The sequence below is a fragment of the Gymnoscopelus braueri genome (genome assembly GCF_963280865.1).
Source record: "Gymnoscopelus braueri genome assembly, chromosome: 9".
Classification (NCBI taxonomy): domain Eukaryota; kingdom Metazoa; phylum Chordata; class Actinopteri; order Myctophiformes; family Myctophidae; genus Gymnoscopelus; species Gymnoscopelus braueri.
In genome coordinates, this window is record NC_137610.1 from 51,102,696 (window position 1) to 51,114,908 (window position 12,213).

General features: G+C 41.6%; 3 protein-coding genes across 5 annotated transcripts in view; 2 read left to right on the forward strand and 1 right to left on the reverse strand.

Annotated features, from left to right (window-relative positions):
* The window catches only part of LOC308091362 (CD81 antigen-like), a 156,576-nt gene that overhangs the window by 63,881 nt on the left and 80,482 nt on the right, over positions 1 to 12,213 (forward strand). The window lies entirely within an intron of this gene.
* LOC308091352 (E3 ubiquitin-protein ligase TRIM35-like) overlaps positions 1 to 12,213 on the reverse strand; it is a 194,697-nt gene that overhangs the window by 22,378 nt on the left and 160,106 nt on the right. The gene's annotated exons all lie outside the window — the stretch shown is intronic.
* Positions 1 to 12,213, forward strand: part of pkp3a (plakophilin 3a) — a 66,697-nt gene that overhangs the window by 15,273 nt on the left and 39,211 nt on the right. For both annotated transcript variants that reach the window (XM_080436894.1, XM_080436893.1), the window contains 3 exons: positions 4,230 to 4,333; positions 9,466 to 9,711; positions 11,027 to 11,272. In XM_080436894.1, the coding sequence (XP_080293020.1) occupies positions 4,230 to 4,333; positions 9,466 to 9,711; positions 11,027 to 11,272 (596 nt within the window). The remainder of the gene's footprint in view (positions 1 to 4,229; positions 4,334 to 9,465; positions 9,712 to 11,026; positions 11,273 to 12,213) is intronic.

The window sequence follows — 12,213 nt, forward strand, 5'->3', positions numbered from 1 at the left end:
AAACCATTGAAAGCTTTATAGACCAAAAGTTGTATTTTGACATAATTTCTCCGACACACAGGGAGTCAGTGTAAATGGTGAATGGTGCATTTATATAGCGCTTTTATCCAAATGGCTTTACATAGATTGTGCATTACATTCACCCATTCACACACACATTCACACACACATTCATACACCGATGGCGGAGGAATCCATGCAAGGCACCAACCCGCTCATCGGGAGCAGTTACGGGTTCAGCGTCAAGGACACTTCCGCACTAACTCTGGGGGAGCCCGGGATTGAACCGGGAACCTCACGGTTCCCATCCGGCCGCTCTAAAGGTCATTACACACCGGCGATTATGCGAATATACGCAAAAATTCGGACTCGGTCCGAATAAATAAAAGACGCTTTTTTCGCTCCGCGAAACTGATGTGGAAGCTTGCATTGACTTTATAAGGTTTTTGAAAAAAAACGTATTATTCGCATGAAAAAAATCGCCCCCGGTGTGTAAGGACCTTAACCCTGACCCACTGCCGCCCCCTTCTCACATCTCTCAGTGTAAGAACTACAGTGATATGCTCCACTTTCTTGGTATGAATAAGGATTCGAGCAGCAGCGTTCTGAATCATTTAATAACGTCCTGCACATGTACAGTATAGTATAACTGCCTCCATGGAGTAATAAAAAAACATGTCAATAAAGCAGCACATTCTGATCATAACCACTAATAACACAGGTTTTCTATGACACATATTGCACATATTACACATTATTGTACTGGTATTGACACAAGCAGTGATAATATTGATACTCCATGAAGCTGTTGCATAACCCTGGCAGCCTGCAGCTTTATTTAAAACATTCTACTAGCGGTTAGGATAGGTTAGGTAATCTAGGTACAGATGGATGTTTCATTCATTAAGACCAGGAACGCATCTGTGTCACCACTTTCACCGTTATTTTATACTTTGGCTATTTTTGAAAAATCTTGAACATTTGTGCAAACATTTTTAACTCAAATCTTTGATTCTGGGGGGTCCCGGGAACAACATATTTTGTGATGGGGGGTCCGTCGCCAAATACACATAATTTTGGGGGTCCTTGACATGTTTGAGAACCACTGATATTATAGCAACATGAGTTTAAAAAAAAAAAACTGTTAGGATTTAGAAGACATTTGTAGAATCCCCCCAGAAGCAAAGATTTGAGTTACAAATGTTTGCTTTAAAAAAATATATATTTAAAGATTTGCACAAATGTTCATGGTTTTAAAAAAAAATAGCATATCTACAAGCTCAGTGACCTAGCATGACCTAGCGCTATGACTGGCTGTCACAATTAAAACATGTAAGTTGACAATTAATTGTCATACAAATAATTGTGATGATATAATGATTCAATTGTGTGTATATATATATATATATATATATATTGGCATTGAACATTATGAGTAAACATTTAATTTCTGTTTGCCTTTTTAGGCTTCATAATCAAAAGTTGCACGAGGGCATATGTGACAAAGAACTGTAAATATACGAAGAAAGTACTGACATTTAATAATGTTATACTTCCAAACAAATGTAAAGATTGTGGAAATGGCTGATGTTACAATGCGTCGATTATGTAATAATTGTGACAGGCCTACAGTGTGGAGATTATGGGACGGGTCAGACACGCACACGCACACGCACGCACGCACACACACACACACACACACACACACACACACACACACACACACACACACACACACACACACACACACACACACACACACACACACACACACACACACACACACACACACCTGTCATTTACATAAAGATTGCACACAGACAAACATATGCACACATTATATGCACACTGTTCAGTAAATGTACAGTATATTATGAACACATGCTTATAGACATAATACTGCACACACATGTCCATAAACCTTGACCTAGTTATGATGACGACCATGCAGTGACCTAAACTCTGTCTCCGTGGTGAGACTAGACCAGGGGTCTTCAACAGGGGGTCCGGGACCCCTAGGGGGTCCTCAGAGTTGCTACAGGGGGGTCCGCCACATCTCTGTGTGATAGGATCATTGTTTTTTACATTAACCACTTGAATCCTAGCATCCCTATTCTAAAGGACAACTTTAGCCGAAAATAGCCGATCTACAAGCTCACAACGCGTTGTGAGCTTGTAGATCTGCTATTTTCGGCAAAGAGGGGGAAAAAAGAGCAGACTGAGTACAGAGTGAAAGTTTACTAAGTATTGACGGTTTAAGTGGTTAAATGTCTGAAAATACACAGTAACATGAATCCAACATCTATGAAGAGCTTTAATCTGCGACACAATTTTATGTAATATATATAGTGGGGGTCCCTGCTTCATCTCTCTCTCGGTTAGGGGGTCCCTGCTTCATCTCTCTCTCAGTTAGGGGGTCCTTGCCCTGAAAAGGTTGAAGACCCCTGGACTAGACTGAACTGGTCCGGTGGAATCTCTGATATGTTTAGTATTTGGCAGTAGGATTACATACTGTACACAGTTACTGCACCTTCAAAGCAGCTCTAATGTCATGTGACTGGTGTTATTGACACACGTTGATATTTCTTACCTTAATACTTGTTGTTCTTATTTATTTATTGTGTTGTTGTTGTTGATATTGCTGCTATAATGTTGAGGAACCGAAACGATGCAATGTTACTCTTAACAATTAATCCATTCAGTCCGGGAACGCATCTCTGACCTTCTTTAGCTATTAAAAAATAGCATCTACAAGCTCAAGTGCTCAAAATGATCTTGTAGATCTGCTATTTTTGAAAAATGGTGCACATTTGAGCAAATATTTGAATATATATATATTTTTTTTTAAGCGATACATTTGTAAGTAACTCAAATCTTTGCTTCTGGGGGGTCCCTGGAACAAAATATTTTGAGATTGGTGGCCAAATACATAACATTTTGGGGGTCCTTGACATGAAAAATATTGAGAAACACTGATATTATACCAACATACTGTAAGGTTTTTCAAAAAACGGTTAGGATTTAGAAGACATTTGTAGAATATATATTCAAAGATTTATTTATTTTTTCGAATGGCCAAAGAAATCTAAAATGACAGACGTGTTTCCGGATTGAATGGGTTAAAGAATAGTGTTGAATGTTGACAGCTCATACAGACTGGTTCATTCACGGTATAACTCTACAGATTATCCTACCATGCTGACTGACATCACATACCTGACTTACTGTCACTGTGGAACATGTCCAAAACCGTTACCTTCTAAGGAAATTGAAAAGGCATATCTGTGTTCCAATGGATCCAATATAGTTATTATCTAGTTACAAGTTCTTGTTAATACTTTTCACCGGTTCAATATTAATAAAACACACAGACACAGGGATAGTTCACCCCCAAAATGACCTTTTTTTCCTATAGATTACTCACCCCATGGAGACTTGAATTCATGGATATTTTTTTTGTTTTTGTCTCATTCCTAAGACAATAATTTGATGACTAGCGGACCGGTAGGAGACACAGAGAGTCTCCTTTGTGTCTCCTACCGGAACCGCTGGTCATCAAATTATTGGCTTAGGAATGAGATTAAAAACAAAAAAAAAACATCCATGACACAATTTTCAAATGTTTGCGGTCATACGGTCTGGGACTCTGAAGCTCTGATCCTGATTAGAATATAAAGCGGATGTGAAGCCTCCTCCCCACTTCCGTTTGGTCTTTACAGTCGCGCAAATGTATCCTAATATAAATACAAATCATCTGAGCATATTGGCTGCTTAGCAGAAATGGAAATAAAGAAAATAAATGTAAAGATATTTTAAAATATATTTTCGTGAACGGAAGTGCCAGCAATTCCTCTCTCTGATTTCGCGAGGTTTAGTCCCAGACTCTATAGCATTCAGGAGAATACGCGAGACTGCTAGGAGACCAATCTTAACGAGAACAAAACCATAATTTAAAACATTCTCTTTCATCATCAGGCTCATCGGTGATTTACACTGTGAGAGTTGTTTTGGACTTTATATTATTATATATAGTTTTATTTTCGGTCTCCTACCACATCAATTATTAGATTATTGGCTCAGGAATGTGACAAAAACAACAGTAATTGATAGGACAAAAATATATATTTTTTGGGGTGAAATAAATCCTTTAACACTGGTAAAGTGTAACTTGTGTTTTTTAGAGTTTTATCAAAGTTTTAATGTTTTTCTTTCCTCTCCTCTTCCTTCAGAATATGGAGGTTCTTCTTCCACCACAAAGTACCAGACCTACAACCCAGGGTTCACCTCCAAGTCCTCCTACATGTACACAGCCTCCAGACCTGGACCCGTCATGGTCAGTACCTCACCGTGTGTGTGTGTGTGTGTGTGTGTGTGTGCACGCGTGCGTGTGTGTTGTTCTAATTCAGTTAGTTTTAATTCGTTTTTAGAGCGGATTTCCTAGTTTCTATTAGTTTTTATTTTTGAGAATGCCGATAGCTTTAGTTAGTTTTTTATTCGTTTTAGTGTTCGTTTTAGTTTTTTTTTTATACTTTCGGCCCTTTTCAATCCTGCACACCAAGGATTGAAAAGGGCCGGCGTTATTTCGTTAGCTAGGTTTTGTTGCGAGGACAATTTCCCTTACAATTTCCCTGGTTCCTCACAAATAGAATAGAATGTTTTTTTTTAAGGTTAAAAGAAAGGTCTTTAGAGTTATAGGCTTATATTTAGAAAAAAATTCACGTTGGGGTTAAGTTTAGTATTATGCATTTAGAGGCAGTGTTGTGTTCTATTTTTTTTATGAAGGTATACTATGTTTATTCCCTGCCTCCCACACGCACGGCATGCGCGCGTCTATAATGAATTAAATGTAAAAAACGCTGTTTTGAACAGTTTTTGAAGGTGTACGGTGGCGACGAAAAAAAATCTCAAGGTATACGGCGTACACAGCATCTGACGGTAGAACACACCACTGTTTAGAGGTTAGGTTTAGGGGTTAAGGTTGGACTTAATGCCTGGTTTATACTTAGTTGCGTGCTATAGAGTCATGCACCGGGAAGTAGCAGAGCTTGTAGATATGGAATGTTTCGTGTTATTTTAGATTCCGTCCTAAAGTGTGTGTGTGTGTGTGTGTGTGTGTGTGTGTGTGTGTGTGTGTGTGTGTGTGTGTGTGTGTGTGTGTGTGTGTGTGTGTGTGTGTGTGTGTCTGTGTGTCTGTGTGTGTGTGTGGGGGGGGGGGGGGTATGTAACACAAGGCTGTGATAATCTCAGCCCAGGCTCTAGATTCTTTCTCTCCGGTCCATCTTCCCAGTTCAGACCCTGAACACATGTTACTATAATAGTGGAGATGATGTCATCATGTTGTTGTCACAGCTCCATTCGGCTGCTTGGTGGAGAGAACACACTTTGAGCTGAAGAATCAAAGTCTAGATGTTGATGAATCATCTACAGCAAACCTCCATGTGATGAGAGTTCATTAGAAACAAACCCAGTGGTGTAAAGTAACTAAGTACATTTACTTAAGTACTGTACTTAAGTACAATTTTGAGGTATTGTACAATTTTGAGGTATTTTATTTTTACTAACTGGAGTATTTCCAATTTTCAGTACTTTTACTTCTACTCCACAACATCTCAGAGGAAAATATTGTACTTTTAATCCACGACAATTATTTGATAACTTTTAGATTATTATTACAAAACATACATTAACCACTTCAATCCTGTATACATTTTGGCCATTTGAAAATAGCAGATCTACAAGCTCAGCTTGTAGATCTGCTATTTTCAAATAATTTGTATACATTTGAAAACTGAAACAAGACATTCTGCATAATGAGTACTTTCTACTTTTGGTACTTTAAGTACATTTTTATACCAATACTTTTGTACTTTTACTCAAGTAAATTTTGAATTCCGGACTTTCGCTTGTAACAGAGTATTTCTACATTGATACTTTTACTTAAGTAAAACATTTGAGTACTTTTTCCACCACTGAACAAACCCCACTTCCCCCGGAAGCTGTCTTTATCTGACCAATCCCGACACGTTTTGCATGACTCGAGGAATGTAAACAAACCTGCCCGGCATCCATGTAACTTCCTTGTGCGCTACAGCAGTGGTTTCTCAAACTTCTTCGTGTCAGGGACCCCCAAAATGACCCCCATCTCAAAATATGTTGTTCCAGGGACCCCCCAGAAGCACAGATTTGAGTTACAAATGTTCACTATAAAATATATATATATATATTCAAATATTTGCAAAAAAAATCCACAATTTTCAAAAATAGCAGATCTACAAGCTCGTAGCGCGTCACTCGGTGCCACGCTACGAGCTTGTAGATCTGCTATTTTTGAATAGCCAAATTATAGAATATGGTTAAAGTGGTTAAAATGATTGTGACGCTGTATTAACTAATTTTGCTGGGGACCCCCCTGGTACCTCCCCCAAGGACCCCTGGGGGTTCTCCACTTTGAGAACCAATTGCGCTACAGTACTTCCTGTACTTCCGCTCAGTTCAACGTAGGGCCATGTGACTTCAAATCCATATCGTGATTATTTTAAACCTTTGCCTCAATTACCAATACTGAACCATGATTTTATGCACTTATTTTTTTACACTGAGCTCATAGTTCTCTGACAAGGTCTGCACTGTACATATTACAGGCATGATATTTTTGCACAATCAACAAGTAGAAGAGCACAAACCTCCCAATTGTAATTATTTTGTAATCAATTTTAACTCATTAACTGCCATGGACAAATTAATTCGTCAAATTCTGCTAGGGCCCAGCCTGCCAAGGACGAGTTTTGCAAAAAATAAAAAAATATATAATAATATAATTATTTTTTTCACACAGAACCAGAGATAACGCGATCCGAAGATGTGCTGCTCCATTCACTCCCTGGTTAACTTATTGCTTATTATTGCTCTATCTCGGCTCCTGTGTAATTTTTTTTTTACGCTATATATTTTTGGCAAAACATGCTATTTTCCACAACTATGGAACGGATTACCGCTATCGGATATTTTTTCCCCCCCCATTCTACGAGACCCCTGTGTGTGTAATGAGGGGATCACCGTGCGGATAGCGTTCACAGAAAATATTCCATGATTTTTCAAAGGTTGATAAAATCACTCGTTTTCGCTGGCAGCAGCGTAACACTATTACACTATTACTCTGGCAGTTAAAGAGTTAAAAGCCTGGTGCAGGGAAGAAGAGAACAACAGCGGAAAAAAATGACGTCTGCACACTGGAGTATGCTCCAAAACATAAAGGGTTTATCACAACAAAGCCAAAGCATATCCATGAACTCAAGTCTCCATGGGGTGACTAATCGATAGAAAAAAAAGTAATTTCTTGGGTGAACTATCCCTTTAAGTATAGCAGTTATTGTCCAGTCCTTGTGATCCCTGTCATGTCCCTGTCCCCAGCAGGCTCGGCCCATGTCCCAGTACTAGTCTGTATGTCACTGTAATGCAGGGCTGGGCAACTTTGATGATGGGGAGGGCCACTATATTTACACACTCACTCCAGAGGGCCACATTGCATATACTGTCTCTCCGTATTTTAACTTTTTTTCGCCATTCTACAGTATGTCACACAAAAGTAGCAAAAATAGCAGATCTACAAGCTCAAAACGTGTCGCAGTGCGACGCATTTTGAGCTTGTAGATCTGCTATTTTTGCTATTTTTGAATGGGAATCCAGATTTTTTTTTGTTGCTATTTTTGAATCGGAATCCTGAAAAGTTAAATGTTTATTTCATTTCAAATGCATTCAGTTATACTTATTTAAACTACAAATACATTGGACATAAAAAAGACAATAGAATGTTAATACTAGTCATTAAGCTACTAATATAGACTGAAGTAATTAAAGCGGGTCATGTTTGCATGTTTGGAAATTGTAACAGCTGAAATCAATAATATATCAGTATTCTGATATTAACCTGCGGGCCGCATTAAGTGAAGGTGGGGGGCGCATTTGGCCCCCGGGCCACCAGTTGCCCATGTATGCTGTAATGTCCATATCATTGTGTCCTCAGGCCCGTACCCATGTCCCAGTACTCTGTATGTCATTATAATGTCCATGTCATTGTGTCCCCAGGCCCGTACCCATGTCCCAGTACTCTGTATGTCATTATAATGTCCATGTCATTGTGTCCTCAGGCCCGTACCCATGTCCCAGTACTCTGTATGTCATTATAATGTCCATGTCATTGTGTCCTCAGGCCCGTACCCATGTCCCAGTACTCTGTATGTCATTATAATGTCCATGTCATTGTGTCCCCAGGCCCGTACCCATGTCCCAGTACTCTGTATGTCATTATAATGTCCATGTCATTGTGTCCCCAGGCCCGTACCCATGTCCCAGTACTCTGTATGTCATTATAATGTCCATGTCATTGTGTCCCCAGGCCCGTACCCATGTCCCAGTACTCTGCAGGGACGTGCAGAGGGATTTGGAGAGGCAGGGGCTGGAATTTCAAAAGGGCACCTATTGCCAGCCGGACTGAAGTTCGGCCCGAAACAATTACCATACTTTTAGTCCCGAAAAGACGTCATTGCGTGCTTAATGTCCTCAACGTCACGCATCCAACAAGCTTTGAACTGAGCAGATTGGACCTTCTGTTCCAGAGACAATGGCCAAAACATCTTGAAAACGGCCACTGTCGCCGGTTTTCGATTGAGTTTTGGCCATTGTCGCCCCGTTTTTCTTTAATAACACGGGCTAGGAAGGTCGGACGGAGACAAACTAGATACCTGAGGAAAGTTCGCTTTGAGCTGCATCCAACACATACACTGACATTTCCGTCTGCCTTACCGTTAGGCCGCTAGGGGCAGTTGACATTTCTTATTTTTTTGGGTAATAGATTTTTATTTATTTTTTCCTTTCTGGAGAGGCCATTTTTTTTTACCGACGGGTAAAAGGGCAGGGGCTCGAACCCCCTTTCATATCTATGTGTGCCCGTGCCTGGTACTCTGTATGTAGGGGTGGGACGATATATCGATATATCGCGATACTTTCTCCCGCGATAAATAATCGATATCCTCCCGAAAAATATCGATATTAAAAAAAAAAAAAAAAAAAAAAGTTTTTTTTTTTTTTTTTTTTTTTTTTTTTTTAAAGTTTGTGATACGTTGTTTTTCCTACTCTGTATTTGTGTAATGATGATTTTGAACTGTTTGGTGCTATTTTATGTGTTTATGAATTGAATACAAGGACTATCGTGATATATCGTTGGTGAATTTTCATGCAATATATCGTGATATCGCAATATATCGATATTTTCAGATATCGTGATATATCGTTGGTGAAATTTCATGCAATATATCGTGATATCGCAATATATCGGCATTTTCAGATATCGTGATATATATTGTTATCGTGGGCCTAATATCGTGATACATATCGTATCGTGAGGTACCCATATCGTCCCACCCCTATCTGTATGTCATTGTAATGTCCATGTCATTGTGTCCTCAGGCTCGGCCCATGTCCCAGTATGGAGGTCTGTCAGGAGGCTACACTTCCCGCTCTGCGGTGGACCTGAACCAGCTGAGGATGAGTACCGTGGGAGGAGGAGGAGGAGGAGGAGGAGGAGGAGGAGGAGGAGGAGGAGGGTACCAGACCTCCTTCAGACAGCAGGGTGGAGGAGGAGGAGGCGGGGGCTACACCCGTCTGAACCAGGACACCCTGTCCCTGCACTCCATGAGACAGCCGTCCTACCAGGTCAATACAGGACTGATCATTGTTATTCATGTTTTAGCAATTATTACATCCATTACTTTGTACAAATAGCAGATCTACAAGCTCATCGAGCGGCACCGAGTGCCGCTCGATGAGCTTGTAGATCTGCTATTTGTTTTCTAATCTTGAACATTTTTGAAAATATTTCAATATATATATTTTTTAAAGCGAACATTTGTAACTCAAATCTTTTCTTCTGGGGGGGTCCCTGGAACAATGTATTTTGAGATGGCGGTCGGCAGACAAATACATATAGTTTTGGGTGGTCCTTGACATGGAGAAGTTTGAGCACCACTGATTATAGAAACATAGGTTTTTCAGAAACCTGTTTTTTTTTTAGAAGACATTTGTAGAATCCCCCAGAAGCAAAGATTTGAGTTACAAATGTCTGCTTAAAAAAAATGTATGTATATATTCAAACTAAATATTTGCAAAAATGTTCACGATTTAACCCATTTAGACCTGAGGCCGATTCTAAAAACGCTTTCTAAATCCTGACCTGAAGTTTTCTGAAAAACTTCAAATATGTATTCAAAAGATACAAAACAAATGTTGCTACATACTGTACATGCAACAGGAACCCCAAAAGGGTTTCCCGTCTTGAAAGGTATAGTTACAAATAGGGGTTCCCGCCCTAAATGGGTAAAACAAAAAATAGCAGATATACAAGCTCATAGCGCCGCACCGAGTGCCGCACTATGAGCTTGTAGATCTGCTATTTTTGAAAAATCGAGAAAATGTGTGCAAATTAATAATTTTTATATTCTTTTAAAGCGAATATTTTTTAACTCTACTCTTTGCTTTTGGGGTTCCCTGGAACAACATGTTTTGAGATGGCGGCCAAGAACATATAATTTCGGGGGTCCTTGACATGAAAAAGATTGAGAACCACTGATATAGAAACATATGTTTTTCAGAAAACTGTTTGGATTTAGAAGACATTAGTAAGGTCTTAACCCATTAATACCTGGGACGCATCTGTGTCACTTTTAGATTTCTTTAGGCTATTCAAAAATAGCAGATATACAAGCTCATAGCGCGGCACCGAGTGCCGCGCTATGAGCTTGTAGATCTGCTATTTTTGAAAAAATCGTGAAAATTCTTTCTAAAATATTTTTTTCCGATTTTTTTTTTAGGATTTTGAAAATGTTTAGAAGCGGCCTCAGGTCTTAATGGGTTAATGGGTTGAAATAATGGTCAGTGCCACGCTATGAGCTTGTAAATCTACACCAGAACATTTTCGCACACACACACACACACACATGAACTGTTGCCTCTCTCTCTCTCTCTCTACCAGGTGAACGCCATGATGGGAGACGGCAGCGATGCAGCCAGCATGGTGTCTGACAGAGACGCCACCTTCCCCCAGTACGTCCAGACCATGAACGGCTACGCCGGGGGTCAGGGGGGTCAGGGGGGTCAGGGGGGTCAGGTCAGGATGCAGCAGCAGAGGAGCGTGTCCTCCTTCCCCATGAGACGCTCCCTCAGTGGAACGCTGCAGTCCAGAGGAGGCATGATGGTGGATGGAGGAGGAGATGTGGAGGTATACCTCACCCCCTAGCACCCACCTCACACCCACCTAGCACACACCTCACCCCCTAGAACACACTTCACCCACCTAGCACACACCTCATCCCGTAGCACACACCTCACCCACCTAGCACCCACCCACCCCCTAGCACCCACCTAGCACACACCTCACCCACCTAGCACCCACCCACCCCCTAGCACCCACCTAGCACACACCTCACTCACCTAGCACACACCTCACCCACCTAGCACCCACCCACCCCCTAGCACCCACCTAGCACACACCTCACCCACCTAGTACTCACCTCACCCACCTAGCACACACCTCACCCACCTAGCACCCACCCACCCCCTAGCACACACCTCACCCACCTAGCACACACCTCACCCACCTAGCACACACCTCACTCACCTAGCACACACCTCACCCACCTAGCACCCACCCACCCCCTAGCACCCACCTAGCACACACCTCACTCACCTAGCACACACCTCACCCACCTAGCACCCACCCACCCCCTAGCACCCACCTAGCACACACCTCACCCACCTAGTACAAACCTCACCCCCTAGCACACACCTCACCCCCTAGCACCCACTTCACCCACCTAGCACACACCTCACCCACCTAGCACACACCTCATCCCGTAGCACACACCTCACCCACCTAGCACCCACCCACCCCCTAGCACCCACCTAGCACACACCTCACTCACCTAGCACACACCTCACCCACCTAGCACCCACCCACCCCCTAGCACCCACCTAGCACACACCTCACCCACCTAGTACTCACCTCACCCCCTAGCACACACCTCACCCCCTAGCACCCACTTCACCCACCTAGCACACACCTCACCCACCTAGTACACACCTCACCCACCTAGCACACACCTCACTCACCTAGCACACACCTCACCCACCTAGCACCCACCCACCCCCTAGCACCCACCT